General features: G+C 42.3%; 1 protein-coding gene across 1 annotated transcript in view; it reads right to left on the bottom strand.

The window, feature by feature from the left end:
• Positions 1–18957, bottom strand: part of DNAH17 (dynein axonemal heavy chain 17) — a 139204-nt gene that overhangs the window by 23495 nt on the left and 96752 nt on the right. Inside the window, exons 54-62 of the mRNA XM_054975987.1 lie at positions 18031–18297; positions 14069–14230; positions 9758–9991; positions 7522–7686; positions 6689–6784; positions 5028–5245; positions 3548–3755; positions 2212–2327; positions 443–635 (exon numbers count right to left, since the gene is read on the bottom strand). Of these exons, the coding sequence (XP_054831962.1) occupies positions 443–635; positions 2212–2327; positions 3548–3755; positions 5028–5245; positions 6689–6784; positions 7522–7686; positions 9758–9991; positions 14069–14230; positions 18031–18297 (1659 nt within the window). The remainder of the gene's footprint in view (positions 1–442; positions 636–2211; positions 2328–3547; positions 3756–5027; positions 5246–6688; positions 6785–7521; positions 7687–9757; positions 9992–14068; positions 14231–18030; positions 18298–18957) is intronic.

Raw genomic sequence — 18957 nt, 5'->3', positions numbered from 1 at the left:
AGTACTAGTACTACTACTACGCTTATATACTGCTCTACTAGACAGATTAGTGCCTCACCCAGAGTGGTGAACAAGTCAGTGTTATTATTATCCTCACAATACAGCTGGAGAGCTGGGGCTGAGAGGAGTGGCTTATCCAAGGCCACCTACTGAGCTCATGGCAGTAGTGAGATTCAAACCAGTAGAGTGCTGATTTGCAGCTGAACCATTTATCCACTGTGCTACATTAGTAGTTCTGGACAATCCAAAGGGTTTAGGGCCCAAGGAATATTTGGTGCAGGGCTGGTGATAGCCCACTTTAGTCTGTTGTCTCTGGGATCAGAAACCTGAGCTCTCTACTAAGTGCACATAGTAGGTTGACAGAATACAGCTTGCATGTTCATTTATCTGCCTCTTCATTTCTGCTACGAGCTGTGTATGTGATTGTATGAATTAGATTTACCTTTAGCTCACGTAAGTAAGGGGCCCAGAACTTGTCCAGTAACTCCATTCTGTATTTCTTGGTAAAGTAGCCAACGTAGGAAACAAATGCCGTAATCAGCAGCACGTCCCCACACAGAGTCTTTCCTTGTTCACGGAAATTTTCCACAGATTCAGCCCAGCGCACATTTTCAGATGCTAATCCACCAACCAGCCTTAAGAAATATTTCAAAAGGAGATAAGTGTTTGGTTAGCACAGCCTGGGATTCTGGCCAGCTCTATCTTGGTGCTAGTCCTGTCCTTTCCCAGAACCAAATGAACTTTCTGTCCTGGAATGCTGACGTGGCTTAAGATAAGGGGAACAGTTTCTGCATGCTGAGGACCAGTTTTAAGATGTGTGATGGGCTGGAGGAAGAACTCCACTTACACACGCTTTGCATTCTTGGCATACCTTTTTGCACAGAGACTGGGCCACTGCTGAGAGGCTATTGCACTTTTAATTATTATAATAAAATTACAAACCAAGAAACAAAAATGACAGGTAAGAATACTGTCATAGTGAAAGTTGTAGCAAGAAGCATTCCTTTCAACCCTGATAAGGTCTTGGTGCCTATTTCATAAATCAATAAATGGGGTGGGGGGTCATTTCTGTCCAAACAGTATTGAAGAATAACAGCCGTTTCTGCAATCGGCTGCCATCAATTTCTGCCAGATCTGAAATTTTAGGAAGCCGTTTTTCAGTTGTAAGGAGCGCTTCATGGGTCCAGGGCTGAAGGAAGATGAGGGTATTGATTCTGACCAGCAAAATGGTGTACTGCAAGGAAGGGATAACCCCTTTACTCTCTGTTCAGAGGCCTCACTCCAACCTGTGGTCCCACTTAGTTGCTATTTCTTTTTCAAAATGCTAGGAAGAACCCATCATGGACCTTTGAGCATTGCAGTTAGAAAATGGCAATGTTTCAGATGGTTTGAAGATGATAATCCACTGAGATTTCATTGTCCAGAAGATCCATAAAACAGAGAACACTGCTTCCCTTTGAAATAACAGCCTTCCTCTAAAATCTACTTGCAGTTTATCTGTAGAAACGATGCATTTTTTTACTCACTCTCTCTTGTGTAGCATTTCATTTTCAGGAAATGGTTCATATCACGCTGGGAAGCACAACAACTTTCCTTTTACTACTGTAGCTGGATCTTTCAGCTGGCTAGGAGGACCAAAAGCCCCATAGTACTGCAGACTCCACAGATGTAAAGTACCCAGGGTTTTAACCCAGAGTTTTAAAAAGTCAAAGCACAGTATTTTTGAAATTATTTTAATTGCTTTCTGTCTAATTTAATTTTAATATGTATTCTCAATCAAGTTCTTTTCACATTATTTCTAAAAATACAGTTTTGCTTTTTAAAATGCATAGATGCTTAGGATTCCAATGAGAAATGTCATATTCCGCACCCTTGGCTTGTGTTCAGAAAATGTCACCGTTTGATTCCCGAAGTACTTAATGGAGCAATCAGCCCATACCAATAGCTTAATTGATGCCATCTTCTTAATTGTAACAAATGTATTTGGAAACAGTGAACAAGGCATATTGTTTTGCTTTGGGTTCAAGTTTGCCGGGTGTAGCAGCTTAGGCACTATCCTATTCTGCCTCTTTAGAAATTTCGGAAGACACAGCTGTGTGAAATACTGGCTTTTACAGTGTGAAATGGCCAAAGATGAGGGCGGCCTGTTTTATGGTGGCAAGCAGCAAATCTCAGGAAGGGAAACTCTATACGGAATTAGTGCTATGGTACCTGTTAGCCAATGAAATGACTCTATTAGTTGCATCAGCCTCTTGCTGACACTTGATCTTCTCCGCTGTGGCCTTTTCAAATTCAGCAGTCAGATTGGCCAAGTTGGCATTTAGGTCCTTCAAAACAAAAGGTTTGCAATTACTTTTCTGAAAATGTTGATTACCAGCTGACTACAGATGGTCAGATGATGTACCTTCCATTTATTTCAGGATGTGACAGTATTTGACAAGTTATGCCTCAAAATTGTGCATATGCTGATACAAAAATCTGTGATTCCCTGCACTCTAGTCATACCTGCAGCCACGTGGGAGCCACTTTTTTATAATATGCTCTCATACAGCTTGGAGTTGCATCCAATGACACAATCATGTGTGCAGGGCTAGTTGTATGGGTCTTTACCAGGCAACTGGAGAGGAAAACCTGTGTACCCGGCTGTGCCAGATTTCAGAGGTACCACCTTTCAAGTCTGTTGAACTTAATAAAATTTAGCTTCACAGCTTTCTAAGTATTTCACACACATTGTCTCGTTAAGCCTTATAGCAGTTATTATTTATTTAGTACATTTTAAATCTCCTTCCTTCAAGGAACTCAGGGTGGCATACGTGATTCTCCCCCTTCCTCTGTTTTATCCTTACAACAACCCTGTGAGATAGATAGGGGAAACAATTAGCCCAGTGTCACCTAGTGAGTTTCATGGTGTGGGGAGATTTGAACGTAGCTTTTCCCAGTCTTAGGCCAGCTCTCCAATCAGTGGGCTCTATGCAAGGTAAGAGAATACTGCCATTACAGATAGGTTCGGAGGATGAGACAATGTTGGATTTCCTAAGGTCATAGATGCAGAGGAATTAGCCGTGTTAGTCTGTAGTAGCAAAATCAAAAAGAGTCCAGTAGCACCTTTAAGACTAACCGGCTTTACTGTAGCATAAGCTTTCGAGAATCACCGTTCTCTTTGTCAGATGCATGGAGGGCCCATTCGTCAGATGCATGGAGAACTGTGATTCTCAAAAGCTTATGCTACAATAAAGTTGGTTAGTCTTAAAGGTGCTACTGGACTCTTTTGGATTTCCTAAGGTCACCCAGTGAATACATGACCAAGATGGGATCTGAATTGGGGACTTCCTGCCTCACAGATCAGACTGAGCTGCTACACTAATTTGCACAGAGATATAGGAATGTTGCTTGCTCATTCCTTACTTAATTCAGTAGTATCTAAGAAATAATTTTCTCACTCAGTGCTAGTGGTGTGAATGTCAGTTAACTGGAATGGTGATAGTTACTTGGACAGGAAATCTGAGGCGCTGGCATTTTACCAAAGCATGGTTGTGGGTGTACTTACTGCAATCTTGTTCTTAATCATCGTGAGTTTAGCTTGTGCCTCAGCCAGTTCGTTATTTGCCTCTTCCAAGGCTTGCCGCTTTGGTGCCACATCGCAGTATACTTCGTAGAAACGTACTATGTTTAGGCACCAAGAACACAGACCTGCTGCTGCTGTAGATTTAGAGAGTATAAACTCTGGATCAAATGTGGGATCGTTTTGAAATGGTCTGTAGAAAGAAGGTATAAAACCCTGTCAGACTGAGTGAATCAAAAGACACCATGCAGCTTACCATCTCCAGATACTACTCTATGGGTATCAAAGAAGTGAGTGAATTATGGATCAAACAATGCTGCAGTGTTTGCATTTACTAGTCAAAGAAAAGCTGGGCCGTTTTCACATGCGCCCCAGGAGATCGTGCAAACTCATGGCGTGAACCGTCTTCCTAGCATGATATCCTGGCACGATCCCTTTTAATGGCCCAATGACATCAGAAAAAGCACCATTAAACAGGATTGTGCCAGGAAATGCTGTGAGTTTTGCACAATCTTCCAGGTGCGTGGCCGTGTGAAAACAGCCCTGGTGGCTGTGATAACTCCAACCATACTACACCATTTTCAATACAGTGTCTGGGGTGGGGTGGGGCAGGGCGGGGGGAGACTGGCCCTTGTGAGCCCTATTTGCCCTGCCTTTCTTTTGAAGTCACCGGCTTGATTTCACAGGGGAAAAGGTATTTTGTACAACCCTGGCATGAGGAGAGGGTCACTGTGGAGTTACTCAGCCTCACTCACTGAGCCAAGACAACCCAGTGAGGAGCACAGCTGTGTGCTGTCTCCTGATCTTAAAAGGCTGGCCATTTTCACACTGCTTAGCAGCCATGAAACACTGCACCAAGCTCCTGGAATGACAGTGTCTTCCTGGCGCGAAATCGCGCCAGGAAGACGCTGTCATTCCGGGAGCTTGGAGTACTATGGAGGTAACAGAAACAGTTGAGGGCAGGTGGGGAGTAGAGAACCTTAAAAGCTGGTGGGTACAGGCCCGGGTCTCCAATCCTGTGGAACTCGTGGGTATTTCGGAATTTTGAAAGAGGGCAGTGAGCACCACCACAAAATGGTTGCCATGCGGGGGTGGAGGGGCAGGGTCAGAAAATGTTTGGAGGTTCTAAGCCAGGTATCCTCCTATGATGAGGGTGGCTGTTTCCAGTGGGTGCTCCCTGTAGACTGAAATGTGATGGACTTCTGAGGTCTTCTGGAGCACCACTGCTCCAATGAGCAGGTGAAAAGACTGGACTGGCTCTTTGCTTGGGGAAGAGACGGTCTGGGGAAGAAGCAAGTGGGCATCAGAAAACATATCAGTGGGCACCATGTTGGGGGGTCTTTGGAGTAGACCCTAGGAGAGAATAAACTGTAGGTAAAATACCCTTTCTTCAAGTTTCTAGTCCAGAGAGGAAGCTACCAGCCATCTCTTTTGGGGCCAAGAGTATACATTTAATTTTTCTTACTTAAAAGCTTTCAAGCAGGCCTCTGGAATGTGCTCCTTGTCAAATTTTTTCAGGGAATCCAGGAAAGTGTCCACCTTCCCCATCATGCCTTTTGCTGCTTTCCAGCTTCTGTCTTTCGGTATCTTGCCACCTGGAGCAGTAAGGATCATGACAGCTGCTGTCACATTAACAACAGCTTCTGGGGGAGACCCAAAAGACTTCAGTTCTGTCAGGTTGTTCTGGAAAAGAAGAGGTTGGGGGGGGGGGGGGAAGACAGTCATGCTGACAGCGTTGCTCAGGACACCTAGAACTCTTTACCACAGCACTGGGAGGTAAGTTCATGGAGCAAAAAACCCTAAAACCAAACATAATATGCAAAGATACTGAGGTCTGGCTTTTGAAGTTACATTACGTTTCTGTAGGATATTGAATCTCTGGCAAACTGGACAACTATCAGGGCAGCAGAAATACCAGTCCAGGAGAGGCTCTATGGCAGGGGTGACATGGGGGGCACAAAGCACCATGGACGATGTCTCTTCACCATGGACAATGTCTTGAACTCCAAACATTCAGACTAGAAGTTGCCTGGGGTTTCTTTTACTCAGAGCAGAATCAGGCACTTAGGTATTGTATTGGTGCTTAGAAATCTGGACTCTGGCCACTTTCCGCAAGAATTCAGTGACAATTACAACATGCAACCGCTTTAGTATTTTCAAAATACATGGTATGATTGGGGGTGGGTGCTTCTCACTCACTCCAAACCCTTTGGTTCCTCCATTTGGCCATCGTCACCTAAACCTGCAAGAGGTTTGACCCTGAGCCAGCTGCTTGGGAAGCTGGTGAGCCTCTGTGCATGCGCAGAGTTCTTGCAAATGGCTGAGCTGAAGGCTCATGGCTGAGGCTTGGCCACAGCTTGTCTTAACCAAAGAAAGCTCTTTATTGTAGTACAACAGAAAGTAAAAATACAGAGAGCGCACAGTATCTAGGAAGTTAGCATGCATTAGGGTTTGCAGCTAATAAAGGAAAGAAAAGGCAAAAATCTAATATTTAACTAGCCTTTGAGTGTTACCAAACAGACTTGAGTCATCCGCTGCAGGGATGGGCATTTGTTGCTTGGGGGGACAGGAGATAGAGGCAAGACTTCCCCTAGCACCTTTCCTTTTCCTTCCCAATGAACCCACACCACACAAAGGCACCAGAGTCTTTTTATACTCCCCTTTCCTGGGAGCAGGTGGGAGAGGGGATTTAAGGCATTTCCCTCCCTTAAAACTGGTTTCTTCCAATTTCCATGGCTAGCTAGCCCATTGTCACATTGGCCACGGCTCTCATGCCTCTGGCTTTATGATGGCAACAAGAGGCTAGAACAACGTGCCTTTATCCATTCCAGGGAGTCAGTTTATAACACACAGCCCACGAGCAAATGGCTTCTTGCCCTGGTGAAATGAGATGTTTTTCCGGCCTGGCTTGGAAAAAGTGCATCACAGGCCAGCTTGATATGTAAAAGGCCTGCAGATATATGCCCTCGTAATGGCGCATGGGGCTGAGGGGGAGAGAGAGGGATGCAAAAGGGGTACGAAGCATTCCAAGAGTTGCATATACCTTATTATCTCCCTTCAGAGCAACCAACCTGGAACAACAACGAAACACACCACACTCCCTCTGGGAAGGCCCAGAGGTTTTACCTTATTGAGAGTGTCCAGTGCTTCCTGAGCAGCGATCAGGGCTGGTTCAGCTTTGGCCAGGTCAGTTTCACAAGCCCTTTGCTTTTCTGCTACATTCTGAGGGCAGATGATGAAAAGACGAGTATTTAACAAACCTGTTTAGGTAAATGCAATTGTTTTGTGGCTTCATATAATCCCAACCCCTAGTGCAATCATGTCGAAAAGGTAACCTACAACATTTCGTAGTGCGATGGGTTTTGTTAATGGCACCAGCCTTCTCTGTGCTTGTTCCTGAGCACCTCCTGCTCTTTGGCTCATTCCTTGCCCTGCCTCATAAAGGGGTTTCTCCTTCTTGCACTACAAGGGGTCACCATAAGCAGTGCTGGCGAGAGGAAAGGGAGCCTTACAGTTACTGACTGGTTTTACAGCTTGGCTCTCCATTACAGCTGCAAGACCAGGACGCCTACATTTCCCATCAAAACTTGAGGGAAGCTGACAAGCGTCCAACCTGTGTCAGGTGTCACTTGTAGCTTGGCTCTCAGTCTGTGTTGTGCAGCTTATTTCTGGGAAACAGATCAACTGGCCTTTCATCCTTATGCACATTTCTTACTTCTGCCTCCCTTAGAGGGATGGATAACAGGATGTTTATTGTTTGCTAACTTGGCTAAGCCCACCAAAACTATTGCATGACACATACATTAATAAACTGTTGGGAAACTTTACAGGAATTAGAATACGCCAAGGTCTGTTACAGATATTCCTGCACTTTAACCAGTAGGCCTCTTGCCCTTTACTCACCTCCTGCCATCTGACCATCCATTCAACTTGAGGGACAGAGAGCACACATTACTTACTGTGTTAATGACTTGTACCTTCAGCTCCTCTTCATCAGCAATTGCTTTCTCCCGACTCACTTTTTCTGTTTCAATCCCCACCACTTGGATTAATTTGTCAGCATCTTCATTCTTATGCTTGAGCTCCAGCTCTTGAACAGCAAGTTTGGCTTTCAGGTCATCAACCTACAACATTGAGGGTGACGTTGAGTCAGTCACAGCTTCTTGGAGCTCTCTTAGCCCCACCCACCTCCCAGGGTATTGTTGTGGGGTTAATAATAACATACTTTGTAAATCGCTCTGAGTGGGTGTTAAGTTGTCCTGAAGGGCAGTATATAAATCAAATATTATTATTATTAAAACTACTGGTGGTGGTGGTAGTGGAGTGGGAGACAAGTTTTATGAGAAACCATGGCTGTTTTCACACTACTAACCTGCTTCCATAATGTTGCGAAACGTCGCGCAAAAAACGCGGAAGGTAGCGTCTTCTCGCGAGAGTTTTGCATGACATTGTGAGAGTTTTAAGCAACGTCGTTCAAAACTCTTGTGAGAAGACGCTATCTTCCACTTTTTTGCGCGACGTTTCACAACATTACAGAAGCAGGTTAGTAGTGTGAAAATGGCCCATGTCTCTTCTCCCTTTTGGTGATTTTTCAGCAGGTATATGAAATGAGGGAAAGGAAATGGTCACTCATTCTGAGTAAGGGCAGGAAACATTCTGGTCAACACACAGGAGCCAAATTAGACAGAGGTGGCTTAACATTTGGCTGTGGATCATTATCATGTAGTCATATCTAACTGACTGTGTGATGTGATGTCACACTGTCTATGTGGCCTCTGTTAGCTGGGATCACCTCACAAATAAATCCTTGTTTTGTTTTGTTTTTTAAAAAAATAGCACCAAAGCTGCAGAGTACAAGAAGAAGCTGTGAACATACAGCAAAAAGCACGTGCAAGTAAGGTGCAGCTTTATAAATTTCTCTCTTCCCCTTTGCTTTAAAAAAACCTGTGGGTGAATACTAGGTGCAAAGGGATAAAGAAAGGAAACCAAAGCCACAAGGGGAAAAACAGGATTTTTCATTACCCTCTTCCTCTGGCTCTGTTACAAAATCACTCTTAAGCATCTTCTACCAGGAATACAAACTTAAAACTATCTAGGGATGCAGCCTGTCTGTACAGCCTGGACAATTACAATCAGACTTTTGGTCCATGGAAAGGAACATATTCTGGTGGTTAAATCTGCCCATCAAACATGAAGGGAGAACTCCTATTTCTGTTTTTTGCAATAATTCTACTACTGTTTCCTAGAGTAAAAGCTTAGAATATTCTTGTTTCTTCTCTGACACTCTGTTCTTCCCACTAAGCTAGATGATTTTTCATCTATATTTTAATACTTATATATATTTTAGCTTCTAAATAGAAGTATGGTTATTTTATCCACACATCTACAATGTGCAGATTAAGGCTCATAAAACAAGGACTTCCAAAAGCTAGCCAAGCAGGCTGAGGACAGAGAGAAAAGGGATGGACTGGGAGAGGTGACATAATCCTTTCCCCCTCTAGTTTTATTTTTTAGTTGATAAGCCCCCTCTTCAAGTCACCATTATACCTGCAGGGAAAAAGATACCCACTCCTGCAGTTTCATTGTGTCTTTCCCCTTTGAATGAAAAATCGCTTGGTGGAAGCACTTATGAACTAAAAAGACCAGAAAAAAATTCAGCAACCTCTTTCTGGTTGCCTTTTGTCAGCTTTGACTTGCCAGTTCAGACTGATTTGGGCTTCAAAAATGGAGGAAAAACATGGAGCTCAATGTAACATGTAATTCGAGCCCGGTATCATGATGTCATCAATTTGTAGGACACATGGGTCAACAGATTCATTGTGGTTGGACTGAAATATGCATTGGATGATCATCTGGAAGAGTTATATATGAACAGTAAACTCTTTGAGGAGAGTAAGGGGTGGTGGTAGGAAGGTCTTAAGCATGTGCTTGATAATACTCTCCTAGAGGGAATCCTTTATCCAAGGCTGGACTCCTGCATTACAAAATATTGAAAGTTGTACACAATATTCTGTAGCCAAACTATAGCATCCAAGATACGTGACAGCCAATTCTTATTAATCTTTTATTTTGAGCTACAGAGGATGTTGAAGTGGGAGACAGCAATTTTTGGGTGGCAGCCAACAACTGAACCAAGCAGTGACCTTGGAATTATCACTCCAGTATGACACAGAGAACGTTCATTCACACACATACCTGTGAGGCAGTACTCTGGAGTTTCATTAAACCATTCTCTAGCCTCTCAATCTTGGCAATGAGCTCCATCCTTTTCTTAGTAAGCAGGTTTTGGTAGAGTTTGATCTGTTCAAGGAAGGTCTTTGGGGTGGTATAATTATAGCGCCTCTCAGTAGCAAGGTAAACCTTGGACATTTCATTGACAGTTTTGTGGACATATGACATAAATAAGCTGATGGAGACCTTAACTTCGGGCTGTAAAAGAACCACAAAATATCGTCCTTTTATAAAACAAAGGTGCAACATAAAACAAAATTCTAAAAAACAAAATTCTGCAGAAATTTGATTAACTTTTATGGATGCTTTATGACTTTTACAAGAAAGTTTTCTTTCAATATTTTTACATTTATATTTATTTTGCCATTTAGAATTTCTTCACTCACATGGTATTGTCTCCTTCTATTGCTTCATTTTTAATTTTAATTTTATTTTGCTGGCTGTGTTCACAAATGCATAGGCAAATTGGTTTCCTATAGTACACAATACCCAAATTTGCCATTCCATGTAGACAACTACAGGAATCTCCAGCATGAACTATCTCCAAGAGATCAGCCAGTATTTAATAATAATAACATTTGATTTATATACCACCCTTCAGGACAACTTAATGCCCACAAAGAGCAGTTTACAAAGTATGTTATTATTATCCCGACAACAAAACACCCTGTGAGGTGGATGAGGCTGAGAGAGCTCCAGAGAGCTGTGACTGACCCAAGGTCACCCAGATGGCTTCAAGTGGAGGAGTGGGGAATTGAACCTGGTTTTCCAGATGAGACTCCTGCTGCTCTTAACCACTTTGCCAAACTGGCTCTGCTTGATAGGGCTAGATTAACTGATGTAATCTGAATCTACACAAACGGAAGTGAAAAATGTCTTCTCTGACCTGGTTCACTTTCCTGAATTGCGTTTTCAAGCATTTTGAAAATTATATTTCAGTTGGCTACAATATTCATTTTTTTGACATTTCAGTACTGAGGAAAGAATGAATTACATGAACTTCACAGCCATATTTGTTTCAGTTCCAATCTGTATCTATTTCTGTGCAGAACAACTGGATGCAAACCAGAAATTATACGATCTCTTATGATTGGGGTTAGACCTCTTGGCATTTTTATTCTTAATAAAAGCAGTCAAACGAGGTTGTAAATTTGTTAAGAACTGTGTAATTGGGCGAGAGTACACCTTTCCACATTACCCTTTTCCCGTTCTAAACTGTGCTCCCCTCAGAAGGTGTTATTAGCCCCACTTGGAGGAAAAGATATATTCTCTCTTCCAGCACTGCTATTGTAATTTAGTTTGTAGCCCCCAATGCTGCTTTTAAATAAAAATGAAAATGCCAGCAGAACTCCTGCATCACATCTGTTTTGGCCCTAACCTTGCAGCAGCTGTTACTAGGATGTGCAACATGAAAACGGGAACCGAAGTCACTGTTTTATTAGAATGCATATTTGACAGCTCATTCAGTGGTATATGATAGAAAAATGAATGTTGCTGTAAGGATCTGAGGTTTGCATACCCCAATTGCCTTGTGTTTAAATATGCAACATGAGAATTGCTGTATAATAGCCTATTAATGTTTAATATACTTATGATGGGGGAAGAAAGCACACGCGCTTGGATTGCTAGAGTCCAGAGGTAAAGTCTCTGTGCATCTCAAGATGACATGGATACCGCAACAAGCAAAACAGGTTTCTGAGGTATCAGGCTTGCATCGCTACTTTTTAATCTAATTTTTGCCTTGCTCTTTTCCCAGGGCACTCAGGGTAGCATACATAGGGCTCTCCCCGCAACCTGCTTTTAACCTCACATAAACCTTGTGGGGTGTATTTGACTGATAGAGTGACTGGCCCATGGTAATTCAGCGAGCTTCATGGATACATGAAGCTGACTCAGAGCCAAAGTAGACGTGATGGTGTCCATGGGTCCCACCTGTGGACACTATCGCCGTTTTAAAGCTATTTAAAATTCCACAAGGGCCTGATTCCGATTAGGCCTCCAATGGAGCATGCTGAGGTGCTCTTCTTCTCCTTGTACCTTTTCAAGTGCCAAAACAATCATAGAGTTGTGGTGGTAGAGCCATTTTGGTACTTGAAAAGGTGTGTATGTGGGGGAAACAAGAGTGCCAGCCACGGTGTGGACCCGATCAGGTTTGACATTTTGTTTTAAAATGGTGGTGGCGTCTACAGGCTGGACCCTTGGACACCCTTATTACTGGATCAGATCCTTGGTCTATCAAGGTCAATATAGTCTACTTTGCTGTTTCATCTGCTACCTGTAACACAGTGGTTAAGTGGTTCAGCTGTGAATCAGCACTAGAGATGGGCACAAACTGAAATATGAACCAAAGTTCGTGATGAACTGGGCTGGTTCATGGTTCGCGAATCAACAGTTCATCAGAGCCCATTTCTGACAAACCACCACGAACTTTAGGCTGGCTTGTTTTTTGGTTTGTCACTGCAGACAGCCTGGTGCCGATCAATCAGTTTCCTAGGCAATGGGATGGATTTCATGCATACCTTCTGCTGACCTGGAAGTGGCCTTCTGTTGACCCGAAAGTGATGATTTGCTGACCTGGATGTGACGTTTTCATGAACCAAACGAACCGGTTCGCGAACTGGGGCAGGTTCATGAATGGTTCATGAAATGCGATGAACCACAAACCATTTTTCCTGGTTCGTGCCCATCTCTAATCAGCACTCTACTGGTTCGAATCCCACTACTGCCCTGAGCTCAGTAGGTGGCCTTGGGTAAGCCAGTCCTCTCAGCCCCAGCTCCCCAGCTGCATTGTGGGGATAATAATAACACTAAGTTGTTCACACCGCTCTGGGTGAGGCATTAATATGTATAGAAGAGTGGTATATAAGCACAGTTATTATTATTATTATTACTTGAGTCCAAGGGGATAATGGGGGGGTGGGGTAGAACAAAGAACTTTTAAATAAATAAATGAACTGGAAATGCCTGGGACTGAACCTGGGGCCTTCTGCATGCAAAGCATGGCTATGTGGAGATTTAAACCCAGTTCCCCCAGTCCTCGCCTAACATTCCAGCCACTGCACCACAACGGGCTCTCTTTGGTTGTTCCATGTATCATGAAGTAAAAGCTCCGGGCAAAGATCAATAAAGCTGGTCTTTTAGTAGAGCCCCTGTTACGAGGAAAGTGATATGTAATGACAGCAGTATTCAAAAGAAATAAAATTGCTTAGCTGGCAGAACTGTTGTCATGAATCTAATCTATACATTTCAAAGATTGGAAGTCTCTGCAAGCAACCTAATTTTCCCTTATTGAGACTGTTGTCTCCAAATATTCATCCTGAGAGTTTTCCTTGTTGATCAAATATTCTTCAAATACTTCCTAACTTCTTGGCAGTAGAGTCATTAGCTTTGAGAATCCTAGTCATATGGCATATTTTCATAAACAGATCCTCATACTATAAATGGATAGCTGCTTTCTTACTTTAGGGTAATTCATTAACTGGTAATTATGCAGCGCATGTCAAATTAAGTATGTAAAGGGATCTCTGTTTGTGAGATCGCCACCCACTATCCATTATTTACTGAAAAGAGGTGTTTTAAAACCTTACTGAAATTGGCTGGACCAGCAAACTCACAAAATGTAGCCGTGTTATATGCTTGGAATGGCAGGTGAGAACCAGGACGAAGCCAGCATTTTAGAATTAGTGATTCACATTTGTTTTGCAGCCCTAATTCTGAGCCTATATTTTTGCTCTCTTAGTATATAAGAGTTCTCTTAACATATAAAATATTCCTAAAGACATTGCCTTGGTTTGTCTAGTATTCCCTGTACCTTCTTAGCTGTAAAATAGTGCTTTATGCTACTTTATGCTACATAGATACACACAGCAAGTATGGAAATAATTTTCAGGATTGTTTCTGGTTGGTAAAATTGTATGGGAGAGGAAAGCTGAAGCCTCTTCTCCCTGTGTACCATGGTCGCAATCTGAGATGGGCCCCAGCTTGCCTGGGAATTGAACTTCCGGCACGGAACTCTATGGCCATGCCTGTTGACAGTTCTTATGTTGCCACATGGATTTTGTTATGTATAAGTCAACCCTGAGTCTAGGAAGAGAGAGAAAGAGAATGCCCTAGAACGTATCATAAGGTAGGTAGGATGGGAGGAAGGGGCTCTCATTAAAACTAGCTGATCATAATACCATTTGCAAAGTGATATTGGGTAACGCTATTGATCAGATGACTTGATCTGGCCCATTGTGTTGGCTAAAATTAGCACTGCTTTGAGATCAGGCCTACCTCTATTCCCTCAGTCTCCTCTAAGAATCTTGCACTAACAGACACCAATGCATCTTCAGGCCATTCATGAAACCAGTCAATAGCTGTGCAGTTCACAACAGCAGGGAACTTTCTTGCCCTGACACGGAGGGTAGATCCCACAGGAGAAAAGCACAGGATCACCTAGAGGCAGAAAAAACAAGTCACTCAGTTTGCAAGATTGCCAGTGCCAAATTTAAAAGGGTGCCTATTAAAAAGTCTAAAGAAATAGTACATGAACACTAGGATGTATGATATGTTGCCAAAAAATAAATAAGATGGTAAAACCCAACTATCAACTGAAATGGAACTAAGACCTAGGTTTAGTGGATCCAGAAGAGGTGCAGATTTACAGATTTATGTATGGTCCCTCCTTTTCAATTTGCCTTCATTTTAAGGAAAATATTGCAAAGATGATACACCAGTAGTATCTTACTCCCCTACTCCCAATTAGAGATGGGCATGAACAGCAATACGAAAAAAAGCCACGAATAGCCCAATCAGCTGTTCGCGAACAAGCTGTTCATGAGGCCCCATTCTAAACGAACAGGTGGTCATTGCAAGCCTCGCTCATTGCTGTTCGTTGCTGTTCATCAAGCCAGACAATCTGGCACCTGCAATCAATTCCCTTGGAAACCGGAGGCAGGGACTGCCTGAACTCTGTCTGAACTCCTGCTGTTGCCCTGGAAACCCCAATCTAAGATCAATTTAGCTTGATAGGCAGGTCTTCCTTTCAAGTGTGGAGCTCCACATTTGTTACAAGGAAGTAAAGTGCAGGGGGGAGGGGGGCTCCCAGCTTTGGTTTTGCAGACAGTGAGGGAGAGACAGTTGCTGTTGGCATTTTGAGAGAGAGACAGGGAGAGTGCATTGGAGCTTGAATTTTCTTTGTGTGTGGTGGGATAGGGATCTACCTCTTCAAGTTCCAGGGCTGCGGCCAGGCTCTGGGCCAAGCTATTATTTATGATTGGTACATTTCCTGCTGCCTGCTCAGGTAGGGTTTCTGGGAGTGGTGCGGTAAGGATCTTGATGGCTGGAGGAGAGCCTGCTGCCCCCCACGAACAACAAACAACGAACATGTTCATGAACAGGTCATGTTCATCAATGTTCGCTGTTCGTGGATGGCAATGAACAACGAACACCATGTTCGGGATTTTTTCTGTTCATGCCCATGTCTACTCCCAATTGATAAAATGTATAAATCCTCAGGTGGCCAGTTAAATGCAAACTTAATCCATATGTAGTGGTGGTGTCCTCGTGCAAAAAACCCCTGGAAATTAATAACACATAAATTGAAACGAGGGCTTAGATATCTCTCTAAGATTGGTTAGTCTTAAAGGTGCTACTGGACTCTTTTTGATTTTGCTACCACAGACTAACACGGCTAACTTCTCTGCATCTCTAAGACTAGAAACGCTTTTATTGAATTATGTTGCAATGGCTCCAAGAAGATCTCGACTTTAAATGTAATCACAGCTGCTCACATTGTGTCCACAAGATTTGGGAATCAAAACACTTTTCCAACAATGCATTTATGGATTAATATATATGGAATATATGGAATATATGGAATATATGGAATAATCAAATAACTGTGCTGCAAAGAAGTGAAAATTTAAAGAAACTTAAACAATGTGGAACTCTTTAATCGAACAAATCTTTACATGTATTGTTTGATGACTTTAAAGATAAGAACTTTTAAAATATGCTTTCCTTTTACTGTAAAAGACTTTGTAAATTTTTTTAAGTCAAAGGAAAATTAGAAAAGAGAGCAAATCATGATCTGCCTTTAAAATATTGATCAAAATTCTCTGCATAAGGATCTGCTCCACCCTCTCTTCACTACAAGGGGAAAAAAGGATGCCATTCTGGCTGGGTGCCGCCTTCCATTCTTGGGACAGGCTGCTTGTGATATGGAGCTTCCAACTGGCTCGAAGACAGCATTGCTCATTCCTATGCCTCTCTAACCACCCCTTTGTACATGCCAGTCTGCTGAGGTCAGTGAAAAAACCAGAAACTTCTCAGGAAGAAGAGTGCTAGACTGAGCTCTTTTGAAGATAAACTGGGAAGACCTGGGTTCAAATTCCTTTTCCACCGTGAAGCGGATGAGGTGAACCACGGCCTGCCACTTTTTCTTTACTTCACAGGTCTCTTGTGAGGATAAAGTGTGAGTGTGGGGGAAAGAACTATATATGCTGCTCTGAGCTCCTTTGAGGGGAGATTTTGTAAACCTCCCCCTCCCCCCCTTTTAGGAAACTGACCTCTCAGAAAAGGTGTGAGAAATATTCTGTCTCAGAGCAAATGTAGACGGTGGAGGAACATGAAACCTAGTGCGCAGGAGAGTGGTGCCCCTCAGGCAGAAGGCGATTAGGAAGAAAGGACTAAAGGCGTCCAAATTGTTTGAATTTCTGAGGAAAACTTGCCTACCCTGCCTGGCAGATGAACTAACTGGACAGTAAGGAGGGTCTTTCATTTCCTGTATCTAAGGGCTTCACTTGATTTGCCTGACTCTTCTTTTGGGAGGCAATTCATAATTCCCTTGTGAAACCTGTCCAGAACAGCTAAGCTGCATGGATCCTGCTTATTCAGAACATCAATTGCGCACCATATGTTTACTGTGCTGAGCTGTTTTGGAGATGAACAGGATACTGGTAATAAATAATTATTGTGGACTTGAAATACATCCATCTATACTGGAGGGCTTTCAGTAGAAGCAAAGGCCCAAACCTTGGAACCAAAACTGGGCATTTGACTGCAGCCTGCAGACGTTTACCACAGTATTGTGCACAGTACTGCTTCTTTAAACTATTTCATGAGTCATTCTTTTCAATGACAAACTCATGAATGCGTCAGTGAATGCTCAGGAATAAAGCAGAGGTATGTGGGTACTGGAAAATTTTCCTCCTGAGGCTAGTATATCCTTGCGTTTGTTTTTTTTTTACCCTTCACTTTGGGACCAAAACTAGAAATATATTTTCATGCCTGCCAAGGATATCCTCTAACTGTGGCATAATGTTGTCCAAATCCCATAATCTCATGACTAGCATTTGGCATCAAAAGACAGTCAAACGCTGAAATTAAATCAGTATTGCGACTCCATAGCAAACGTTTCTTTTTCTAATAACTGAAGGAGTGATTTTAAGGATGCATCGTTATTATGAGCATTTATTAATACCTGTGATAATATTTTTTTCAGGAACTGTATCCTGAAACCTGGTTCAAGTTTAGACTCTGATTTAGTTAGCTGGGAAATCACCTTCTTGAGCTTTTTATTACAGTAGTAATAATATTTTTGTTAAGGTAGTCACGGCACTTTCATTCAAATTGCTATATATTTCATGCACAAAGATGCTTGGAATAAAACTAACAAAAAAGGCCAAATATGTAGTTGAAGTTGAAGCAAGCCAACTGGGTTATCGGGAATATGTATTAATGATTCATGGAAACTGACCAATTGACTGCCCTTGAAAAAGCACACACATGTGAAACAGATGTGGCCAACAGTCTGTAGGGCATTTCTGCGTGGTGGAGGTGCTTGAAGGAGGAATAACAGCAATTTTTGCTTACAAAGACGGTTTATGGACTTGGGCCAAACTCCAGTGGTATCTGCCTTATAATCATCGATGGGACCTGTATATGTCCTCTCATTGAACTCAGTGGTATTGGACATTGAAATGAATTAAAGTGGGTTGTATCCTTCATTGTTAGCCCAGGAGCAATTTCATCTGCTTGACTATATCGGCTTTTGTATTTATTTATTTATTACTATTTGCTATTTATGGCTATTTATGACTGTATTTATTATCTTTCAATGCACTTACAGCATCATTGCACATGCACTTTATATGCATATATTTATGAATTAGCAGTTATTGAGTAGTGATATAAATTTGACGACGGGAGATTCTTTAGCTGGTTTTAAAAAAAATGTACAGAGCCACCCTTACCTTCAATTGCTTTCGCACTTTGTCAATGAAGAACTTCCAGCAGTTTTCCCTGGTATCTTGCATGCCGAGTGATTTCACCTGAGGCCTCATGGAGCCAATGATATTCTCCACATCATCATCCGGGAATAGCCCTGGGATTTCGCCAGATGCCAAAAAGTCATTGATCAGTACCAAGAACTGCTCTTCAGCAACCTGTGAGTCGGTCATGAGAAACACGGTGGGGGTGTTCTTCACAGCTGCTTTGATGTACTGAGAAGCCAGGTCAGCCTGAACCACAAAGACAGTTTCTTATATGAAAAGTTTCCTTTTGATCATTTCTGAAAAAAACTTATGAATCTGAAAAAGAAGCAATCTTTGTATTGTGAAAGAGGAAACAAAGAAGAATAGCAAACAGTCAGGATTAAGTTCTATTTTCAAAGTAAAAGTGAACTGGAGAAGCTTGAATCACGCCCTTAGATGGCACAGGGTTGCTTTGGTCACCCCTCCATCCCAGGCAACAGGAGTCTTTGAGGCAGGAAATGGGGTAGGAAAAAACTGAAGCCATGGATAACTATTGGGGGGGGGGATATCTAGAAATGGTGGGAAAATTGGAATATATGCAATACTTGCTTTAAATAAAATCAAAACCAAACATGTTACTGATTTAAAACATAAAATATCATTTATAACTCAGCATATAAAAGTGTACTATTTGGTATGGAAATTTAAAAGTGTAAGTGCCTTACAAATAATGCCATCCTAAGTATTTATAGTCATAAATAAGTTCAATTTAGTTTAGCGGGTCTTACTCACTAGCAAGTATGTTTAGTTTTTCTACAAGCAAAACTGTGAATACTATGGAACATAGTATTCAGCTGGAACATTGCTGTATCCTATGCTATCTTACTGTGTGTATCTCAATTTTTCCCATCTGAGAGACAGGAAAAA

Source organism: Eublepharis macularius, chromosome 4 (assembly GCF_028583425.1).
Source record: "Eublepharis macularius isolate TG4126 chromosome 4, MPM_Emac_v1.0, whole genome shotgun sequence".
NCBI classification, from domain to species: Eukaryota; Metazoa; Chordata; class Lepidosauria; order Squamata; family Eublepharidae; genus Eublepharis; species Eublepharis macularius.
The sequence above is the reverse complement of the archived record's forward strand: the minus strand, read 5'-3'. Positions and strand labels throughout refer to the sequence as shown.